Genomic DNA, 24,529 nt, shown 5'->3' with positions numbered 1-24,529 from the left:
CTCCCATTATGTCTTTAATTTTGTCCAGAGGGTGGGCTGTCAACTGCCGTTGTGGCTTGAGTAGAGAAGCACTGTTGGCCAATCAAGGGGTCCTGACTCGAATAGGAACCAGAATAGTGTTTAATACAATGCCAGAAAGTACATTTAAATTAATCTTTAGCACCAGATGATGAAGCACAATTGCCTTATCTCCCTTAAAAATTACAGCAAGCCTCTGCTTTTTCACCACACACCTCAGCCAGCAAGAAGACTATAAAGAAAAAGCAGCATGAAGAGCTAAGCTGTTTCTGGGACTCTTCTCTTGGAAAGATGGGACAATATCATTCATCTATAAAAGAAGATACTTACTCTAATAACATCTTATTGAAAAAAAAAATCCCCATTCCGCAGGGTCCTTTCTGTACTGAAAGGGGTGAAGATAATGCAAAGTCTGCATGAGGACGAGAACAACCATATACTCAGGATAAATCCAGGGTAGGTCTACCCTGCAGATCGCCAGCAGCCACAGAGTTTGTACCTGAGCTTTGTGACAGTAAAGAACTCTTAACTAAAACAACGTAAACCCCACACAATGACACCTGCCACACAGCAAAGTGCATTTAGACCCTGTGCCATGCAAATATTAGCCATATCTCAGTGCAGACCTCCTCCTCATTTGCCTGAAATACCCAAGGCAACTATGATGATACAACAGACATTTTAGCCTTCCTATGAAATCTTACAAAACTTGAAGCACCACTGATGTGATTTTAATTTCTTGCACTATTTTGCAAGACCATTGTTTAATATATGCCGCTTCATGAGGCAGTCACCTGCAAAAGGTACGGTACCATAACAGTCAAAACTATAGTTTCACTCTGTCTACAAACAGACCCATATACCTTTTGGAGTTGACTTCAAGGAGTGTAATCTAGGTCTTGGTACTGCTTTCAAAGGGACAGATCCCAAAGCACCATTCTGGCAGGCTGGTTTTGAAGGCCATTCTCCATTCTTGATGATGACTGTGGCACTTGCAGCTGCAACACAGAACGACAAAGAATTTGCTCTAGGCAGTATCTAGTTTGGGGAAAATGAAATCTTAGAACAATTGTATTTTACCTGAGGCTAAAGTCAGGAGAAACACAAGTTAGAATGAAAATATGACCACCTCTGATATCTTCAGTACGGATAGACTGATGAACTGTAACAGATCAGTGTATGACTGTTACAAACACTTCCCTCAAACTACAAACTAGACATACAGCTTTAAACTATGCACAATAAGAGGGGGACATATATAAAAGTATATTGATCATCATACATAACTGGAAGTCTGATCTTGCTGTACAAAGCAAACACTGAACACCTTTCAGTTTAACCCACAAAAAAGCATCATCAGTACACAAAGACATTCTGGCCATGGAACTGAGTGTTAAAAAAACAAAACCCAAATAAATCTCAGACAATTTCTTCATTCAACACCCTCCCCTGTTCCCTCTCGCTTTTGCTGAGCGCACTGTTTCAGTGACATAGCGCATGCACCACCAGCGGACTCTGCACCCCTTCTGTCCTTGTGGGGCACTGAAAAAAAACATGTGAGCCCAACTGCATTCACCAGCTACCAAACAAGTGTTAAGAAAAGTTCCTGTAGTCTCTGTTCATAACAGTGACCTCCTCAGTGACAGTGGTCCTCAGAGACCTGAAGTCATACAGCAAAATATACTCCGTGCAAAAAGAGGCAGAGACACCCAAACTGGGAACGGCAGGACAATAAGCATTTGCTACCGCATGTCAAAGTCCGGTTTCCAACTAACAGGGCAGTTGCTGCAGAAGACACTTTGCTTCATTTCAAAGGAACTTGAGAGAGGTTTGGGGTTAGTGTCACAATGAAAATTTGGCGGGGGGGGAGGGAACTGAAATTTTGGCAAAACATTGTTTTATTTTTCCAGAAGAAAACATGAAAATACTTCTAAAGTTAGTATAGATTGAGTACACTTTGGTTCAGGTACTAAAAAAATTATGTATACTGACACATTAAAGAGTACGAAATTGACATTGCACTTATGAGAGACAAGCAAAAACTAAGTCACATTGGAATAGTTTGTCACACTGTTGCTTCTTTCCTCTAGTCATTTAAAGACAAAAAAAAAAGGGGGGGGGTGTCAGGTTTGCCTCAGATTAGTGTTTTAAAAAGGATGATTTTTTTTTAAAAGCAAGGTGAACTACGTATCTAATATTGTTCATCAAAAGACAGAACAAAGTCTTGAGGTTATTTTAGTGTCTTCAAATGCACTAGCATAAACCGTGTAAGTTAACTACTTCAAAAAGATGCTTTTTGGCCACTAATCAATACATTTTCAACGACAGAAAGAGGGACAGAACTGTTTTCTCTTTTAGAAACATATGCAACTGAAGTCACCCTCTTTTTTTTTTTTAAACAAAGAAAGCTGGAGCCCCTCTAAAGGCACAAAAGCTAAATATGTGCAAAAAATCTATACATGAGGAACAATTTGCATAACATCAACAACAGTTATTCTGTGGGAATCTGACCCTGATCAACATCAGACAATTCAAACCAAATTTGTTTTATTAAAGTATGAGGCCTGAAGCAGTCCTTAAATTGTTCTGTAAATCTCTAAATTAAGGATTTTTCTCAGATTTCACTGCAAGCAGCGAACAACCGCCTACAAGCTGTTGTGCTTTCTTTTAAATCAGAAGCATGCCATGGAAGTAACACTTTGGGTAAGTGAGCACACTTCTGGTGCAGGACTAGTTAGGGCACTGTTTTGTCCTATTAGAAGCTCTGGAGTCAGCTAACCAGGCTGTGTGCAGCAAAAAAGGCAAATTTGCAAAGTTTGGTCACTACGATTCAAAGATGGTTATTCATAGAATTAAGAATAGCTACTGCAATCTTGACGAAAGATGTACAGGTATGAAGTGATCTCACCTGAGCTAAGATCTAAAGGGTTTAAAAAGTCAACTAATTTAAAGAATTTTAGTGAAGTATTTGTACAGAAATGCAGCTCCAGGTCAATTGCCAGGATCAGCTTTTTAACTTTGGAAACACTATTTCCTTTATATGCAGCTATACTAATGCAATTCAAATTGGGATTCTTGTTCTTAAGCTGAAGAGTTTAAACATTTCAGTATATAAAAATTATAGTATTTTCAGCACTGAAATTGAGAAGAAAAATCTACTGTTAAAAATTCGATTTTTCAATGCTTAAACTGACAGCTTGCATAGAAAAGAGGCTTTTATTAAGAACAGCATTTCAAATTTCATGATTTCCAAACTTCAAGTAGTCAGTCTTCTTAGAGAAAAAAATCGTAAAACTCAAGTGCTCATTAGACAAGAAAAAGCCCTAATGTTGCCACAGGAAATTACCAATCCAAGGACATCCCCTAACAAAGGGCTGAGCTGACACAGCAAGAGAAATGTTCTCTTTTGTAATTTTTTCTCTGCTAACACAAGGCAAACTCCTTAAGTAAAACAAGCCAAGCAGTTTTGTCAATTTAATACTGTTGACAGAACCACAATAGTTTGTCATAAATTTCATGACATTCACAGCATAAGCCTCCTATCTTGATCTTTGTGTGTCTCAATCTAATAAGAGCATTTTAGTTTTACAAATACAGATTTTTTTTCCTGACATCGTCTAATAGACTAAATGAAAGAATAAAAAACAACAGCACTGTTCTTAATATTATAGTACAAATTCATTAGTTCTTTCCAATTTGATTCAAATTCATAAAAACTTCACTTTACTAACATAGGGATTATATGTAACCTAAACTCATTATACTCACAAAACCTGACCATCAGACATCAAGTGTAAGAAATTAACTAAAGAAAGATAATCTCACAGAAAATCAGCAAGTCAAAACATTGTATACATTTACCAACCTCCACAAAACAAAATACATGCTTTACAATAGAAATAAGAAGGAATACAACCTACTTCTTTTCCCAGTAAACGTGGCTAACAAAGGAATAATACAAAAGCTGTAAGATCCCACTACGAGCAATGTCAGTAACGTAATATCATAGTGGCTTCTCGAGTCAGTCGGTGGCGTTAGTGTAGAATTGATGAAAATAACAGGAGAAAAATTAGTTTCTGTGCAACTGCGGAGTCCTCCTGGTATAGTCATTTAAAAAGGATCAAAGCAAGCTTAAAGCCAAAGAGACTGCAGCCATGTTCAACCTCTCATATTGCTCCTGCTTGCTCTTCGTGAATCGGAGTGGAAAAAAATTGTAAGCTTCAAGGCAGTGGACAAAACAGATTAAACCAGCTAGCAAATCAGGCTAAATAAGGAGTCATCTGTTTGGATACTTAATCTGAATAAACTTCTTTGTTATACAGCGATGACTCTTTCCTTTGTTACATGAGAGAGTAAAATAGAGGACAAAGCTGCTTAGGAATTCCAGATACACTCCTAAACCTGAACAGCAAAAGTCAACATGGCTGTCACAGCAACTGAACCAACCTGATTACACAGGAACATGCACTGCATATTTTATTACACATACTCTTATTTCTTTGAGGAGTATGTTAGGTTTTAGGTTTTTAATGAAGGATAAAAAGAACAAGAGAAAATTTAGTTATATATGTATGCGTATGCGCATACATAAACTATAGACATATGTTAAATCACAGCTCTCTTTCAGTCCATTGGAGACAGATTTAAATGCCATCTGACACAAAGGAAAGGCCTTTGCCCAGGCTCCAAGCTATAACAGATGATGCAATAGTAACAGAATATTTGAATGGACTCATTTGAGTACGTATAGCTGGGAATAGTAGTACATCTGACAGTCAGTTGTGTGTTATTTCCTTCATATTTTTTCCCCTATAACTCCTACAATTGCTAGTACAGGCCCTTTGTAGAGCTTCAATCAAAGCCAGTTTTGTTATTTTGCTCTCTAGTTTTAATCAAGATGGATTTGCTTCAGGTCATGCACCAATGCTTACAGTTATCTTAGAAATTATAGAAGTCTACCCTACCCATGCAAAGTTTTACCTTCTAAAAGCATTGTCACCTACCTGCTTTTGATCCCATCTACACATTTTGTCTTAAAACTCTGAAAGCAGACATAATCTAATTCAAAAAGAGCATTTAGTATCAAAAATCTGTAATGTGTTGTTCCAAATATTAGGACAGGTAATTCATTCACATCATTCAGACTTTTTTCTTATTACATTACATGTAAACACAAGGAAACTTTTGCTCAAGACCTGCTGGTTTTGTAATGTTTCAGGATGGAAGAGGAGCTGTACTGAAACCTCTACTCAAACCAAAATTGAAGGCTTAAAGCTGTGTCAGGTAACGTGCCTCAAGAAGGAAAGTTGTAATTTGAGGTAAAAACCGTAAGAACTAGAACTAATAATAAGCAGTACAATGAGAATTAACACAGGACCTTCTTCAAGGGGATATTTTCAACAAGCAGCTGATGCTGGCCACCAGTTATAAACTGTAACCCTGACGGATACTTACAATTACTGCTGAAAAGACTTCGCTCGCTCTGAGTGCTGCTGACTGATGAGATGCTAGGTGTTCTCTCAAGCACTGATCTTTTGACAGGCACTTTGGATTTGGTGGGCGGTTTACTGGAGCTAGCCCAGCAGGCTGGAGAATTTATCACAGAGGCATGCTTCTCTCTTGGCGAAGATCCTATACCTGTCAATTGAGGGGGAAGGAGGAGGGAGAGAAAAGAACAAAAGGAGTTGGAAAGAAGCTTAAAACAATTGCTTCTTCTACATGTATGTCTACAAGTAAAAAGATTTACACATTAAAAATACATATAAAAAGGCTTAATCTATCTCATATTGACACTGTAAATAATGTTGTAATGCAGAAAAAAAGTTCCAAGGATTTAAAGGATCCACTTTTACCTGCATATTGACCTCAGGAACAAGTCAAGAGCTTTACAGGCTGGCTTTCAAGGCAGACATTTGCATGCAGAAAAAGTCTTTCTAGTATTCTCCTACCTTTGTGTATTATGGTTAGCTGTACTGGCAATCCCATAAAAATATAACCTCCAGCTCGAAGACAATACAAAAAAAGAGTCTTTTGTTTGTTCCCAAAACAGTGATTCCTACCTCCCCCACCCCATTTGACAGAGCACTCCAAAAGATAATACCCTTTCACGGACAAACACAGCCCGAGAGCAACAAATTGCGTTGTACTCACAATAACATACTGAAAACCGACTAGTTCTGCAGAACTAGTTAAACAGGACTCCCCGAAAACAAGTTCTTAATGGCCAACTGGTGCAGACACTTTTTTGCATAAATTGCTATTTTCATTGGAGTTTGTTGAATACAAATGCCCAATAGCTAAGTTAATCAAATAGGAAGAGTATCTATACAGGGGACAGGTGTGCCATCTTCAGATGGGAGCTTAGCTTGTACTACTAACAAAGCAACTACACCTTCTGCGAGAAAACTTGAGTTTAGTTAAATTAAGCTTTTCGTTTATTTCCGAAAAGCGTGCACCCAGATTAAAACTACAATGCCCCGAGGGAAGTTATGTACACACAGACTTGTCTTCCCAGGACTGACTTGACTCTTGTCAGCTTTGACATCAAGATCTTTATACAGTCCTCTGACTAACTTTGGAAAGAGAGGTTTTCATTTTTATACAAAAATAGATATGGAAGATAGACTCACATTTAAAAAAAAATATTTTGTTATTTATTGTAGAAAAAGATATTTTGCAAAATATCTTAACTTCTGATGTCATGGCCATTTTCAAGTCTGACAAGACACAATTTATCTTATGTTTATACCCAATGCCTATTTTTCAACAGTAGGTGGTGTGACAGGATTAGATAACTTGTCTCAAAATATCCTGTATCAAGTACACAAAACCAGGAACAGAACTAGTAAAAAGGAAGGTATGTCCAAGCTATTTCCGTCAGTTTAGATCAACTCAGTAACAAAAGAGAAACCCTACATACAACATACACTAAACATGCATTAAGATACCATATAATACTGATCACTGAATATAACACAGAAGCTCCAATGCGTCATTAAACACGCTTTACATCAGACCTCTCTTTTCAGAGGTGCAATTTTACTATTTGTTTGGCATTACTACGCAGAAGTGTGACTCTGTATATGGCTTTACTGTAGCCTGGTATTAAATCTCCGGGACAAAATTATTGGCCATATTTTAGAACTTTTTTTAACAGACACTTGAATATATCCAACTCACTAAAGAACATCCAACCTTTGTTGTGCTATGAGAACACCACAAACCACAAGCTCACGCTTACTGAAAACATCTCTGAAACACAGCACTCCAGGCAACATATCTGAAATAATGTGCGTTTGGGAAAAAAAAAGTAAATAAAAAATTCTGTGGCATCTGAACTTCACACAACAAATCTAACAGCTTTCTAAGACTTTCCACGTTGTTTTCTAAAAGCTCATTTCATTAATGGATCAACATACCAGAAAAGTAATTAATCTAGACCAGTCAAATTCCTTTTCTAAATAGCCTCTCAGCAAGACAAGGTGCAAAAACCCAAACAAACCCTGCCCCCAATACACAAAACAAAAAAAAAAAAATCAACAAAAAAAAGGATCACTGTACAAGCACTGCATGTTCAGTTTGTATGACTTAGTAAGTTAAAGCTTTACATTTCAAAAGGCAGCTAGAGGAACAAGTGCAGATTATCAGCTGCATTTTATTGTCTAAAGACGCGAGTAGCACGCTTGATTGCTATTATGCTGGACTTGTTCAAAAGGTACAGGAACGAAATCCTGTTTTGTTCGCAGTGATTTTCACTCGGGAGGGGTCAAGGCAAACACATGAAAACGCTCAGCCTCTTCTCGTACAGCATGTTCTCTATATACGTGATTTGCAGCCAGCCCGGCTCCTCTGCAGGCGCGGGCACGCAGAAGTGCTCTAAACCAGCTGTGAACTCAAACCCATTCAGCGAGCACAGCAAGCCCTAGGATGTCCAGTTTCAGAAGAGTGTCAAACAGATGCCCTTTGCTCTTTCCTTAGTTCTTCTATTGCTCGGTGCTTTCCTGGAAGGCTTCTATTAAAGTAATTACTCAAGCACTCAAATACATTTTTCAAAAGCCCAGCTCGAGGGAGAATTTCTTTTAAGCCATGACAGAAGATCATTAAGCAACTATTCTAGGGGTTACTTCAACTAACAACAATGGTTTCACAAAATGTTTCTGTAAGTACCATTCCCTAAGACAGAAGTCACACAGAATTAAATGCAAAGGTTTTGAAGACAGAAGCAGGAAGATATAGTATATAAACAAAAGTAATGGAAACAAGCACAAAAGCAGGATATTTAGTGAACCATTATTACAATGACAACAAGCAATAGCAAAGTAATAGGCTTTCATCAGTTATTTAATCTAGTCACTGAAGTGGAATACTAGAAATATCACATTCCTCTACAGTGAAGTAATGAGTTGGCAATTCTTTTCAAAAAAGTCTCTGTGCAAAAAAACATTTTACTTAAAGTATGTTAAAGTATCTCTTGTTACTGGAATGGAAATAAGCAAAGAAGAAAGCTGATTTTTCCAGAGGCTCTGAAGTCAGATTTTGTATCCTTACTCAAATAATCATCCTCCAATACAGATCTCCCATAGGTGGTTATGGTCAAGAAGAAATTAAGGCTTCCTTTAAATATCACTGGAGCCTAAAAAATTCAAATTAAGAGAATAAATATATGCTACTAGTGGTGAACTTGGGACTTTGTTGACACCAGGTAGATTGTAAAGTTGAAAACATATTCACCAATTCTGAGATTCAATTTTCACCATTCCAAACCATATCAACACATCTCACATCTAGAATTGAGCACAAGAGCAACTGGCATTCACGGAGCTATACAACACCTGGAAATGAATGGTTGCAAGCCTGTCCCAAACAGAAACTTAGGGCAGACTAAGTGCAAAAGGAGCCTTTGGAAGAATGATTTTTTGGTGTTGCTGTTTATATTTAACCCTAAAGCTAACAGTAATAGTTGATTTGGTCTTTCATTGCCTTATCTCTTTAATAAGTTGAATTTTGGATTTTTGTCTTCTGCTTTTCTGATTTTTCTTGCAAGTTTAAAAATCCAGAGGGTTCTATTTTAGAAGTGCTAAACCTCTCGGCTTTTAAAAAAAATAGTTTTAAGCATGATGAAAAAGCCCAGTCTAAGCCTACAGTACAAGGCCTTCATAAAGCAAGAGGGATAAACCTTCAAGAAAATACACTAATTTTTGCCATCTATTGAAAGGAGCAAGTAAATCATAGAAAGACAGACTGGACTTTGGTATTGTTTCCAGCAGACTACTCTTAACATAGTTGTAAAAGCATTTATGCTCTTCTGCTACTGCTTCACAGTGAGTAATGCTACCAGATTTCTGATGGCTTGCAAGCTCCCCAGGTTTCCTGATTAGCCATTCAGCAATATTAATCATACCATAATATACTATACATACACCTGTGTTCCTTTGAGGAATAAAGAGTGGTTACAGCACATTACATAATTCTACCAAAGACCTACAAGTAATCTCTTCCTAGTTATCTCTCCCTTTTGAACTCTAAAATTACTACCAAAATTACCAAAGAAAAGGCAGGACATAGTTATGTTGCTAGCAATGCCTCAACTGCTAAACATAGACATGGACAACGACAGTGAATATTAAGTTACTGCTAGGTCTTCTAATATTTACATGAGAAAGATTTATTTGTTCAGGAGATAAGAGCTGATCAAAAAATAGTTTACATATTAAGGCAAGACCCAATACCCCACCTGATGCAGACTTCCACAATACTGTTCCCATTCACCTACGATGCCTAGGAAAGTGCTCCTATTTGGCACAGGTATCAAGGAACCAGCAGCAAGTTAGTGCCAAAAACATAACCAGGCTGCCAGCAGCCATGCGGGTACGTATTCATGTGTTCCTCCTCTTGCAGCTCAATATTCTCAGACTAAAACTGGAAAACTGTTCATCAGTGCTGTAGCTGTATTAGCAGCTAACAACCACCAAACCAACTCATTTCATTTTTTAAACCACTCCCACTGTCAGAAGAGGAATTGGGGTGTTTTACAATTGTGGGGGCGGGGGTGGCAGGAGTGGACAGAGAATAACATTCATATGTCTACCATGAAATTTCACTTTTTTCCCCTGTCTTTTTTGGACCAGTTATGAAATTTGGCAGATGTCCTCCCAGTTAAACCCTTCCACGATCAGGCTCCTCGCTTCTCCATCTTCCCTCAAGCTCAACTCCTTGCATCTGATCTCTCCAGCACCTAGAAATAGGCCTTCTCCTCCGCAACCTCAAGTCTGAACACACGCCTGCTCTCCCACCTCCAGTACTGTCTGCCATCATGCTGCCTGCTGGATTTACCCAATTTTAGGTTTTTCCTTTTGTAGGCTGAACTGGAGCAGCCCCATGAGAGACCATGTCCACACAGTCACAGTGTCATCTGCTATGTGACCCCAGGCAGAGCCAGTCTCCAGATGGAGAGTTCTGTCTGATAAGGAGCAGTGGGCATGTCAAATCCACATACTACGAGGAAAGCTGAGGCAAAAGAAAACCACGAACCACATCCAATTATGATTTTCTTTGTCGTCCAGCTCTTCATACCATACACCCCTTCATGTTATGCACTAAGACTTTTGGAATAGTTTGCAGCTTTTATACCCATGTTGTCAATAAATATTTCAAGTTTTCTGTTGCAGGAGTTCATGCGTTCCTTGCATGACGAAGGAACCTCACTGTAGCAAAACATGAATACAATTTTCTTCAGGAAGACAAGAATTCCTGTTTCTCTCCTGCTTTACTTCCACCACCTGAAAGAATTCAGCACTAACCAGTACAGGTGAAGAGTTATTTGAAGACACACCAGCATGTCCTTGCAAGTAAATGACTAGGTACCAAGAAATTCCCCTGCAGGGAAGTGGTGCACACCTCACTCCTAAAGGAGAATATTCTTACAGATGCGTACACATTTCAGACAGCACTGAAATGTGGACTGTTAGTATCATCCTCTGCAAGTATAAACACGTCTCTTACTACAGGTATAACACATTGAAACCCCAATGAGCCTAGTCACAAGTCAGCTGTAAAAAGTCTGGGAACATACGTGAAAACTTAATTCCCTAAGTATGGTCACTGATGGCACCAGAAACAAAGCTGACAGGATGAAATGCTCCCTTTTTGAAGCTGGAACAAGAGAATACTGGAAATACCACAGACTTGGGAGTAAAGATCCTTTAAGTTCGTCTTCAAACACTGCCTTTCCTCCACTTCTTCCCCTACCCCCAAAAAACTTAGAGGACCACACCTAGGGCTATCAAACCAGAGATAAATCAACTAACTTGCTTTGAAATCATTTATTGTAACAGATCCCATATTACCTCACAAACAAAACCACTTCTGCTTTTACTCATTTCTCATGGTCAATTTGACTTATAAAACTCAAAAGAAAATAATTTATTCCAAATGGGTGGTTTTATGCTGAACCCTATGCAAGGCCTGCAAAACATGAGCAGTATCTATCCCAAGGCGAGAGCTCCTTGTTAATGAAAAGTTACAAAAGAAAACAGGTGTCAAAGTTACAGGAAGTTTTTCTACTAGTGTATGTAGCCAAAGCTAAACACAAATTGACTAAGCTGAATTTAGATTACATCCTTTTATGTCTCTTTCCTAGCTTCAAAGTGCGAATTGACTACTCTGTACCTGAATGACCAACACCTGGGCCAGAGGCTCAGTGGTCAATAGTTGGCACAAGGATATACATTGCTCCAGGCAGTTTCCAGCAAACCATTCCCATTCAGGATGGCCAGGAAGTGAGGGCAAACTCATTTCCACTCCATTCCAAGTTGAATGGAAACATTACCAGGGAAGTCTACCTCAAGCAGTCTGAGAAGGGAGGACCTGTAAGGCTCCTAAACCCTCACAACTAATGCTGCTTTATGAACTCTCACAAATTGATCAGCTGGAGAAAAGTACTGTCAGATACATTAGGTAAGTTTTTCCCCACTTTATACTGCAAATTAAAAGACAACTGGTTAGGAAATACACAGTCATTATGCAGTAGAGCTCTCTGGGTGAAAATGACCAAAGAGGGATGATAGACAAGCTTTATGTCATACTACAGACATACCTTATGCTCATGGAGACCCACAGATGGGTTTCCTCCTTCCCATACCTCTGAAAGTGAATACAGGAGTTTTAGGTTCATTTTTAACACAGGCTTTAATTACTGTAATGAAGCATTACACATGTATTAAAGAAAAGGAAAGGGGACCAAGTAATCTGGACTCGGGGACAAATATTATAAGGACAAACAATGATCTTGGATAAGTTGGTATATAAGGAACCTGCTTTTAGGATCCATAAAAGCAGCTGGCTGTTCTGCAAAAGAAAAAGACAAAAAGCATAAAAAGAGTGGTTGAAATTAAATTAAGTCTTATTTATAGACTCTGGTGTATTTCAGATTTGTTCCTGAGAAAGTATATGGATACCCTTACAAATAACTCTCCAGTCCAGCCGTTTTGACAAAGTCCTGACTGTTTCAGGCCAGAAAACCTGGAAGCTATGGTTGCCTTTTAAAATATTTTGTTTCCTCTTGGTACCATGTCCATCCAACTTTAAAGAGTCATATGGCAGATAGCAGGAATGATACAAGCTGAAAAGAGATTTGCAGTAACCATGTTTGGTTTAGCTCCTGGTTCAGTGTCAGAACGCAGGCTCAAGACTGTAGGAACACTTACTGAAACTAAATTGTTTTGGTTCTGCTTCACTAGTATTGTGAAAGGCTATAACAATAAGTCCTGAGTCACCAAGTTTATATACATTTCCAGCTGTATGAAAACCCACTGAAACCATTTGGTTTCAATTTTCCACCTGAAAAGCCTTTCTTTGTGCAAGAAATAGCAACACCACTCAATAATGAACACAGCCTTAATCTGTCACAGCCTGTTCTGATTTGAACTTTGGAAGCTTCTCTGAATTACACATTTAAGTGTAAGATAAACCAAAATGCAACAGGAGGAATTTAGTACTGACGAACTAACAAGCAAATCAGTATTTCAAAATATCACTAAACCTTTTGTAGTCTAATGCAACTTAAACGTATTTCTTGTAACATACGGGGAATTATTTTTCGCATGCTTCAGTTAGTTGAACACCACCAGAAAGTCCTTCAGTATGATCAACTTTTCATAAGGAAGCGGTCTCACTTGTCCAAAATCTTCTTCAAGGAAACACAGAATTCACACTGTTGAGTTTCTCTACCCAAGCTTTCGCTGCTGTAGTTAAATGCTATGAAAATACTAGCAAGTAAAAGAGGGATTACCACTGGACTAGGCTCATGGAAAAGATAAGTAAAGCACACAGCTTTACTTGGTTATCAGTGACTTAAATCAGATGCAAAATGGTACCTAAAATGTCAGAAATAACTGTCAGATGGTGAAAGACGTTTTGGTTACAAAGATGATTTACATGACTTTCATTAATTTCTAGAAGTCTTTAACAGTAAGTGGAGGAATAATATTTTTTATGCTTTCATATCCCAAAATAGTTTCAATTACACATCAGGCTTAACAGAACTCTCATAGATAAGATATCAACAACAACATGAAGTTTCATACAGTGGGAAATAATTGAAAGCAATGGTATTATTTTAAAGCAGAAGTTTAGGTGACGTATTAGCATATCAGAAATCTTAACTTGCAGGTAAAGCTCCATCCCTTTACATACTCACAGGTAGGTTGTAGTCAAGACTCGGAGAAAAAAAAAAAACACCACAGTGCTGGGCTTTTACATTTTTAGATCTAAAGTAAACCATTTATATCCCTATTTCATGCTGTTCAAACACAAACCAATTTCCTGTGGCGCAAACTGTCGCAGTGTTTCCATCCAACTGCATGGGCGGTAGCATGCGGTTGCTGGGGAAGGCTGACAGCAGAACTTGGAAGTTACATTCTGTGGGACCACCAAATCTCCTTGGCTTCTCCAGTCCCCTTCCATCCACCCCTTCAAGTGAGACAGACACATGACTCTTCTCAAACCATAATACCTCAGCTATCTGCAGGCTATTACTCCTCCACAGTGGTTATGTACATCCAATTAGAAGGCTGTGTGCATTTGCTGGGAACAAAAACAACAGTTGCTTTCATTTCTGGACTAGTTCAAAGTCCTGATCCAGGGCTCCAAAATTACACACGCCTTCCAGTAAGAACCAGGTTAACTCAACTTCTGTGTCTTGAATTCTAATAAATGTTTTCACTAATAGAAAACTAGCATAGCAAAAGGCATACCGCCTGCCATCCGGTACTACAAAAATCTACACATACCACCATGGAAAAGTTAGCTGTAGAGAATTAAGATTTTTGTTCGAGAATGAGTATGTGATTACAGGTCATCTCTCTCCTGGAGGAATGGTGACAAATAGTTACAGAAACAATTTTGAGCCATCTAGCTTACAACTATAACCTGATTTCTAGATTTGCTGCAGAAATGAGGCTTCATCATTTCACAAATCGCTTCGGTATGTTGAATCAAGTAGGGCTCACCTTTTAGAGAACCAATTTCTAATCCAGCAAAAACTCCAAATTCCAGCCAAGGTACACCAATACGGGTGAAGAGCAGCCAGCAACCATTTTGGAATAAATAAAAGAAGTTATTTCTAGCTTAACGTGCTCTGTAAATAACCTCACAAAAATATAATGCTTGAGATACGAGTTTTCCTCTCCTCCTGCTGTCTTCTGCTCAAGAGAGTATCAGGGAACTCTGTTAGAAGACATGCCTCCTATTGGGTTAGTGCATTACCACTGAAAACTTACGGTTTACATTTACAAGTAGGGGGGGGGGGAAGGGGGAAGAATCTCAACTCCTGCCAAGTTGCAAGGATCTTATAAATGGTCTTTTGTACAGGGCGTTTTTTCTTTCATTTCTTGGTTGTAGGAGAGTTTCCTGCTTCCCTCTCAAAATGACAGTGCATGATACAATTCACTGCTCACAAGCTCTTGATTTCTCTGGGAATAATACATATACTAATACATTTTGGACCGACAGCCTGCTTCTCTCCATCAACATATACATGTGATGGATGACACAGAGCTATACCATCACTTCTCTTCTTCAGAGTATTTAACGGACTTACTACACTGATTTGACTTCCTGCCCAACAATCCACATACAGCCAGCAACTGGTTAAGAATTTGCTGCATTCATATTAGTACCTCAGGAAGCAACGAGGCCGATAGGATTTGGACATTTTTAAGACTGCTCGACAAATGTCTGAACAACCTAGTCTGAATTCAGTGCTGACCCAGTTACAGGCAAGGGGGGGCTGGACTAGGTGACCTCCAGAAGTCCTTTCCATCCTGGATTTAGCTAGTCTGTCTGTAGTCTGGAGAAATCCCGAGAGCAAACAACTGTACAGCTACTGAGTTATTTATCTGCACTGCTGGAATGATATAAAGGCACAAGTTTAATACCAAAGTGTTCAAATGACTTAACTGGAAGAAACAGTTATTCCCTACAGGAAGGCTTTAGCTAAAACAGATAACTGGGTTTGGTCTACAAGCTGCCACTTGGCCACAGTAAGTGTATGTACAGTTTTACTTCAAAAACTTGAAAAACAGATGGGGTAAGGAGCAGGAGATAGGGTTTTACCTGAAAAGTGTGGTCACATAATACAGCAGGGCTTTGGTAGCAATACAAAGTAACTCCTACCTTGCCCCATCCTTGCTTCTCCCACCCCATACTCCCATCCTCCGATTTGCATCAGTACTATGTTTACCAAGGAGCAAAAGAACCATGTTTAAGCATTGCCTTGTCAAGGGATGGGGAAGTTAACGCGATACAGTTTAATGCAGCAAATCCTACTTTGTAGCACCAAAACATTGCATAAGGAAACTAAAGGGTAAAATGTGCTGGGAACAGTGGGCATTGCCGGGGGGCTGGGGAGAGGGCACTAAAAAAAGTTCTTCTCATGGGCAGCATTAAAGTTCCTATCTCATCAGATTGTAGCACGAGTTTGAAGCGTTGAGGTGCTGCTTCATGCTTTTACCTTAAGCAGCCTTTTTGCAATAGGAAAAATTTGGAAGGTATTCTACTGACTACTGTAATTTCAACACGCAATGAGTTAAGAAGTGACAGCTTTAGCTAAAGAAACTTGGGGAGTAAAAGTTTTTATTTTCAACAGCAGATGGCTTCCGCTTCTGAAAGTGCATCTGACCTTTTTATGCAGGAAAGAAGTTAGTCCTATAACCAGCCATGCTTACATTTATTTCTAGTGATGATGTTATAAATCTACTCTGGATTAATAATCTAAAGGACAAATATACATCTATACATGTATCCATCTCAGTTCTTCTAAGACCATAATTACAGATAGGAAAGTCCTAAATTGGTATTTAGAGAGGTGATGAGTCTTCCAAGAAATTGGTGGCTTACAGGTAGTCCACTGAGCAAGTCCCCTGGTCCCTCAGGATCAAGTCAAGAGAATAGCCTATATCCACTTTCTTTGAGGGACTCATCCCATAAAGGACTACAGATGCAGATTTTATCACACTTCATCACCTGTATGTAATTAAGAGGAGTATTTTGGACTGTTTTATAATCTTAGATTGAGCAGGTTAAAAAACAACAAACAGGTTTAACTGGGTATAGCTGGGTGTGCACACTTTCCAAATTACGGTGTATTGTAGTGTAGTCATTTATGGCCAGGCTACCTTTGCCATTAGCTATACTGCCACACTTGGTTAAAAAAAATGCACATATAACCTACAAGTGCATTTCTGCATTTCTACAGTACAATTACAGAATGCAGTTTCCAGTCACCAGATTTGACCAGCAGCCTACAGACTAGTTTTGAGATCCCCTCCCCACTCGCCCCCTTGGTATTAATCTGTCTGAGCTTAATTAGCAGCTCAAGCAGTAGTCTCTCCTTCCATTATGTTCTCTCCTTTCTAGAAACTATAGAGCTGTAGCAAAATTAGGTTGAACAAAATATGCTATGTCCTGAAATAAGAGCTCATTCCCGTTGGGATAGCATACAGTTGCTTATCATAAATGCTTTGTACCTGAGCTCTGTATTTTCTCCTCGTCACTTCTACATTTTTTGAGTAATTTTAGTTGTAATTCCACAAAGTACTGTTTATAATCAAACTATAAATAATAATATTTAAATATTGTTTCTTCTAATAGCACCACACCCTCCTAAACACATTCCTTACAATATAAGATTTTACAATAATGGGGTGTAACCTGCCCTTCTTTTTCCCCCGTATATGTGTGATTTACATAGAATTGTATTTAGCACCAAAAATACAGCTCTGTACCATTCTAAAAGTTCTGTCAGAAAGTACATTAAATATGGTATCTTAATTTTAAGAAACTAGCAAAGTGGTAGAATTCCAATGAAAAATTCTCTTACCAGAGCTTGATGACAGAACAGCTCCTTTGTGAGAAGGTGCTTTAGCTGTGCAGACAGTTTTATTTTCACATCCTCTCTTCAGCGGCACCACAGATGGCACCATTTTAACCTTGGGGGCTGTTACACTTCGTAGTGTGATTGGGCCTTTCTTCGGTATGTTTTTCCCTTGTGTTGTCCCATCTTTCAGAGAAGGCACCTGTTTAAAAAAACAAAACAAAACAAACCCACACAGCATCTGTAATGAAATACTGACCACACAGGTAAGGGATATGCTTAGCTGTTTGCTGTCATGTTGTCCACACCTGCAGTTCAGAACCTCAAGAATCATCTCCTGAATGGCCCTCAACAACACAATACTATTAACTCATCATTACCAGTAATTAGCTTCAAGCACATTAAAGAGGATACAGGGATCACTTTGCATCAGAGTTTCTTCCTCTTCCTCCCCAAACTCAAATCAAGCCATTCAACTACATGACTGCACCTAATTTCTAGACGAGTTCTTCACCAAACAACTACACAAGTTAATGCACTGAGAAGTTAGTTGGCCTGTACTACCTGAAACATCACAGCCACTCTAACAGGTTTTCCAGTCTAGGTCATATGTTACAACACAGAAACAGGTTAAAAGTCTTTCACATTCACGTGTGATAGATAAAACAAATCCATGTGTGGACCTAGGACATGTTTAAAAATAACTGGTTTATATGTAGCACTCATCTACCTTTCATACAGAATTCTTGCTCCAATTCATATGGGCACTAATTCACAGAATCATTAAGGTTGGAAAAGACCTTCAAGATTATCAAGTCCAACCATCAACCCAACACCACCATGCCCACTAAACCATATCCCAAAGTGACACATCTACAGATTTTTTGAACACTTCCAGTGATGGTGACTCCACCACCTCCCTGGGCAGCCTGTTCCAATGCTTGACCACTCTCTCAGTGAAGAAATTTTTCCCAATATCCAATCTAAACCTCCCCTGGCGCAACTTGAGGCCGTTTCCTCTCATCCTATCACTAGTTACTTGGGAGAAGAGACCAACATCCACCTCACCACAACCCCCTTTCAGGTAGTTGTAGGGAGCGAGAAGGTCTCCCCCTCAGCCTCCTCTTCTCCAGACTGAACAACCTCAGCTCCCTCAGCCGCTCCTCGTGAGACTTGTTCTCCAGACCCCTCACCAGCTTCGTTGCCCTTCTCTGGACACGCTCGACCACCTCAACATCCTTCTTGTAGTGAGGGGCCCAAAACTGAACCCAGTATTCGAGGTGCAGACTCACCAGTGCCGAGTACAGGGGCACAATCTCTTCCCTACTCATGACCTATTCATGACCACTCATGCTGTAAAGTTAAGGCTATGAAAGTAAACTCAAAAGAATGTACAGCTCCTTATATGCTTTTCTGTGACTCAGGCTGATACACAGTGATTTGGTCATATTAATGCACTTTCCACTTTTGACTCCAAACCTCGTCTTCATTTTCAGAAGTTAATCTGTACTTTTCAGAAGACCACTCATTAAGTTTAGTCCAGCTGACTGGTCTACTAAACATTTTAAGAAATTGCTCTATGGATTTTCCAGATACCAGCAAAACAAGTAATACCACAAAGGTTTCCATCTTGGCAACAGGATGAATTAAAAGCATTCTCTCCAATCCTCGGCACCAAAAGGAAGGGGTGAAGCAGAATCCAAGCTCTGAGAGACTTTAAAATTAAAACAGACCATCCTTGTTTTCATGTTAATGTGTTTTCAAGTTAATTAATTAATTATAATAAAGAAATAATTTATTAGTTTCTTCTGTAATGTTTAAAAAATGGATAGCTGCTTCTGTTGTACCTGAAGTAGCTTCCTCCATATACTGAGCTTTTACTAGAGTTTTTCTGGCAAATCAGTTAAACCTGACAAAGATTCAGACGCCAGTTTTACCGATAACAGCTGCTGCCTCCATTTCACCATTTTAACATAAGCTGTTGAACCCACAAGCAAACAGAAGGGACTCCATATCCGATCACAGCTCCGACTGCATCCCTACCGTGCCTCCTGAGGTCTTGGTCAACCCAACACCGATGTTCTTCCCTTCTTTTCCACCATTCCTTTTCTTTTAACCTTCTTTCAGAGTATTTGAAAGCAGCAGTTTCTCCTGACAGGCAGCTGACTCGTCTGAAAATATTTCCCAACCAACCAGCACATGCATACCTCCCAGCCAGGAAGTTTGCACCTTCCAGCTGGCTGACTGCCCAAAACCAGGTATATGCCCTCTGCATAAGAAATATTTCCTGGCTACTCTTAGCTATTCTAAGGAGTCCTGGTTCTAATTCAAATAAACGAGCTCCCAAATTATATTCAAAGCAGACAGTTAAATTAAGATGTTAAAAATAAAACGCTTGACCGAATTGTTGGTCTTGGGGTTTTGTGTGACTTAATATTATTGTTAATATATGCACAATATTTCTCTAAATAACTTTAAGGAGTGTAATTTACTTCTAAAACATGTTTTGAAAGGAAAAAAATACTGAAAACAGCAATATAACTCTAATGTCTATTTAAATTTACAGCAGCACTAGAATTATATTGATAAAAGCAGATATTAAAAGCTATATTTAGAAAAACCTTATCAGCTTATGCTATGCAGATTTACCAGTTTGACTAAATTAAGACTTGTTTGTTTTTATTAGAAATCCTACCAACTGCATTGTCTTAAAAAGACTTTACAAAAAAAAAATTTATACCATGGAATAAGATGAAGACTGAAGACACTAAATAGCACTTGAGGCCAAGTGCAACCTGTTTGTAAAACTGTACTTCTTTATTCCCTTTATTAGAAGGAGACTTTACCTCAGACATCAATACTACAGTTACATTTACTACAAAACCCATTCCACAATTTCCATTCAGCATTGTGCAATGCAGAATTCCATTTTTCCAAATGTACAAAACATATTTGAATACGTAAAGAAAAAAGCTTACCAAAGGAACAGAATGCAGGTCAAATGTTTCATTTACCACATCTTTTAACAAGGCTGCTTCTAGAAGAATTCCCATGTTGCTGTTTTGCTCTCTTTCACCTCCTGACAGATACATGTTTTGAGCACAGGGCTGCATTAAAGAGTTTGAACTGTCCATTTTATCATTCAGCATTTCTTTTGAGTTCTCTATACATGCTGGAAGTGCAGCAGAAACCAAGGAGCATGCCGAATGGGTAGAGCTTGCTTTGCCAATGTCTTCTGGATTCTGCTTTAATGCAGGTGTCTTTGAAGCCTTGTGGGAAGCGTTTCTGGGATGTGTTGTAGCACGTACGACTTGGCTAGTGAAGAGGTGTTTGTTAAGATGTAGCTTATGGGGCTTATTCACAGGCAATTCCACTTTAGTATCTTTAGCTAGATCTATTTTCTTTTTCAGCACTTTTATAGACGGGGACAATTGCCTCGGGGAAGTAACCAGCGAAGATGAGGAGACAGCTGATAGTTGGGGGGACTGGGGAGACTGTTTTGATGCTGTACTGTCTCTTGACTGTAGCACAGGCCTAGACATAACCTTTGGCTTAACGTTTTTGAAATTAGGTTTGGGAAAACTAACAATCTCAGATTTCTTCGCTTTGGTTATTGTTGACACAATAGGAGACCTGCCCACTGGTTTTCCTGTGATTTGACCTGAACTAGATTTAAGCAAAGGCCTTCTATTATGCCCTCCTACAAATGCATCATTTGGTCTTAGTTTAGGAGACTTGTCTCCAAGTTCTGCCAAAGCTGAAACAGAGAAAGTTGTATCTTTTGATTGTTCTTTAGGGGTTGAAGTACACAGAGCAGAATCGCTTTCATCAGCCATAGGACTGAAAACCACAAAAGTTGCTTCACATTTCAGCTCAGGCATAACAGTCCTCTTTAATTTTGGTACACTGCGAGATATGAAAGAAGTGTTGTGCATATCCTGAAAAGCAGCATTTCCAGAGATATTTTGTTCTTTGGTTAAGGGTTCACTGGTTTTCTTTGATACTTGTTCTCCATCCATTTTATCTACTGGGAGAAGGTGCACATTATGTACAGGACTATCCATGCATGTTTCAGCATTGGAATTCCCAGTTTCATCACGGTCAGGCGTATCCTGCAAGGATTTCACTTGGTCATCTTCATTAATATTAATGCATGGTAGTAATGCTTCTTGCCTAGAAGGATCTATACATTCAGCAGCTAGTTTTACAGACCATGCTTCTGCCTCCTGGGATTCTTTCTCAGTCTTGTTAGTGTTTTTTAGATAGTGTTTGACACCTGCAGAGGCAGGACAATATACTTCAAGTTCTGAATAGGCATCTGGGCTTTCTGAAGCCACCATGGTATAAAAGAAATTAGGTGTTCTTTCTGAGCTGGTTCTATCAGATTTCTCTCTCGTACATACTTCAGAAGAGATTAGCGTTTCCCTCAGATGGATGTCATCATTTTGATCAGTTCCCAGAGATTCACCTGTAACATTAGTAACATCCAACGTGCTCAGGTGGCAGCGTGCCCCATCCTTTTTCAGGGATGGCGTGTTCTGCTCTGGAGCAGGAAGAGGTAATATACACTTGGAGTCAGTCTGACTGTAAGGCACCGATTGTTTCGTACTCTGATTTTGCATTTTTGCCATAGCAACATTACCTGTCAGTAAGTCTGTCGTTTCTTTCAAGTCACAGTTCAAATACACACAAGTCTGTTCAGTCACAGAAGACTTGCATGCAGCATCTGCATCTCCCAACAGAGCTCCTGTGCAGTTGTATTTACCAGGTGTCTTCTGCAAATGAAGTGCTTCAATACACTGCTGTTTTAAAAGAATACTTCTGAAGTCACTCTTATTTTCAAGAATAGTATCATCTTCATGCTCAGTCACTGTATTTTGGTCAGTCAAATCATCACATATCTTGGTGGCACAATTCTTTGAGGAAGGTGTAGCTCTGTCACATGCGTAGCTATTTCCATTTTCATCCCTTATAATTAAGGAAGACTTCAAGCCATTCTTTGCTTTGTCATCTGATTTTTCAACATTCATTTTGAAGGCTAGATTTCAAACTATTTTCATTTTATGCTAATTTAAAATCCCAGAGAATGCAGATTCTTCTGAACTTTGCAGGAAAAAAAAAAAAAACCCTGCTTTTCCCTGGAATGTGTCAACTGTCCTGAAAGATATTAAAAAGTAGTTCTCTGTTTTCATGTTTCCCAAGAGGATTCAAAAGCTCTGGAATAAAAAAAGAAATGAAAAACAATTAGCCAAACCAGGATTTTAAAATAGTAAGCATTCTTAAACTATTGAATCAAGTGCAGCCATTTTGACCAACTTCCTTAAGGAAATCAAGCTTCTGCAATGATGCCGTTCCAGCATGTTTACTTTCAGAAATAATTTCTGCTTCTCTGATTGCCAAGCATCTTCTGAACCCTTTGGTCAGCTGCAATCAAGTGTGACTTTACGGTTGTGTTCTCAGAGACTTGCCTTTCTTGGCTTCCATGCAAACAAAGGAACAGCCCAGAAGATTTGGCTCTTCAACAGGAAAAAAAGTACATGAGGGACGACATTATGAATGAACCATCATTCTTCTCTCTTCCAATAGCAGGTACTCAACAAAAGGGCATGGTTCCTCACACAGTGTGTAGTCAAGCTACGAAGCTTCTTACTGCACAGTGCTTGGAAGCCAAAAGCTTACACAGGCTCAAACACAAATGGATAAAAGTCATGTAAGAAAAATTATGTCCAAAATGGTCTTCAGTCCTCATCCCTTGATGCACATAGCAAAGAGCGGTAACAACCCTAGACAGAAGTTTTGCTCTGCACTGAAGGCCTTCTTCCTGCCTTTCAAGAAAGCAATGCACAGCAGAGGCAGCTCAAGATCTTCAAAGGGTTGTTTTAAGACATCTGAGCTGAAATATAGAGAAGACTGGAGGTTCATAATCAGCTCTGAGGTTACACCAATACACTACCCCAGTGCTGCTGGGGTAGCCAACAGGTTAGCTCATGGGCACCCCTTCAGAGTCACTGGAGAGCAATTGCCTACACAGCAACAGCCTCCATCTTCTATAAAGACGACACAAGATTAGCCAAGGGGGGAAACAATTCCAGTGCCCTCTCTGGTAGAGGAAAGCCACATATCCTCATCCAAAACCCTACAGAAGCAGAGAGCAAGGTGGTAGGTGGCAGAGGGGGACCAACAAAAAACTAAAGAAAAGCCCTTCCAAAATATATGGACAAGTTTCTAGTAAAGCACTACGGCTGCATCCAGGTACCAAAACCACAAGGACATGAATGAGAGAGATCCAAACTATCCAAAGCAGCTGATTACCTCCATAGCACGACTCCATATTGAAAGGAAAAGATTCCACTCTCCAGTCAAAGAATGGGAAGGAGGAGGACACTTGCCATCAAAAAGGATGAGCAAACAGGTCAGTGATGTTTAGCTAAAATGCAGAGACCAGAGTGTGGTGTCCTCATTTGAGGACACCGATATAGTGACATATTTGAAATTTGTGGAAAGAGAGCAGCAGGATATGAACATCAGGATTAAGCATGGTGATGGACAGAATAATGCACACTAATGAGAATTATATTAAAGTCTGAAATTATTTGACTGTAAGTTAACCACAATGAGTAGCAGAGTCCCTACAAACTGAAACTGCAGGGCTAACAGAAAAACAGAACATTTGATCTGTGCTATCAACCGTCTCAACTAGGGTGAGAATACTGGTTGCGATACACTGAGACAGGTCAAGGAGGCTACAAGATCCGAAAAGAAAAAAAAAAAAAAAATGGGAGGCTTCCACCATCTCGATGTTAATTAGGCACATTGAAGAATAATTCCCTGATCATATTTTTTGTACAGCAATCAACGACTGCTTTGGGAAACAAATTGCCATGACAATAGAAGAAACTCTTGATTTGTTCTCCAACAAAGAAATTTAAATCCTCACAGAAACCACACAAACCATTTTGGAAATCACAGCAGGAAAGAAAACAAAATTCATACCAACAAATACTTGGGAAAGTGTAAAATAAAGCCAGCACACTAAGTGGTGGAAGTTAAGTTACTAAAAGCAAGAATGCATCATTCAAGAAGCTGGTATTTTTCCTTAAACCTTATTTTCTTCACGTGGAAACATAGTTTGAGTAACTA

General features: G+C 39.1%; 1 protein-coding gene across 2 annotated transcripts in view; it reads right to left on the bottom strand.

The window, feature by feature from the left end:
* The window catches only part of MTUS1 (microtubule associated scaffold protein 1), a gene marked incomplete at its 3' end in the record, with an annotated part of 92,459 nt that extends 69,302 nt beyond the window's left edge, over positions 1-23,157 (bottom strand). Inside the window, exons 1-4 of one of the 2 annotated variants that reach the window (XM_081999538.1) lie at positions 20,368-23,157; positions 17,396-17,591; positions 5,479-5,655; positions 882-1,016 (exon numbers count right to left, since the gene is read on the bottom strand). In XM_081999538.1, coding sequence (XP_081855664.1) covers positions 882-1,016; positions 5,479-5,655; positions 17,396-17,591; positions 20,368-22,419 — 2,560 coding nt within the window. In that variant the 5' untranslated portion in view covers positions 22,420-23,157. Of the gene's footprint in view, positions 1-881; positions 1,017-5,472; positions 5,656-17,395; positions 17,592-20,367 lie in introns of both variants that reach the window. The other variant, XM_081999537.1, reaches the window with a different exon arrangement.
* Positions 23,158-24,529: the final 1,372 nt, after the last annotated feature.

This window comes from Phaethon aethereus (assembly GCF_964289735.1).
Source record: "Phaethon aethereus genome assembly, chromosome: 4".
In the NCBI taxonomy this organism is placed as follows: domain Eukaryota; kingdom Metazoa; phylum Chordata; class Aves; order Phaethontiformes; family Phaethontidae; genus Phaethon; species Phaethon aethereus.
The sequence above is the reverse complement of the archived record's forward strand: the minus strand, read 5'-3'. Positions and strand labels throughout refer to the sequence as shown.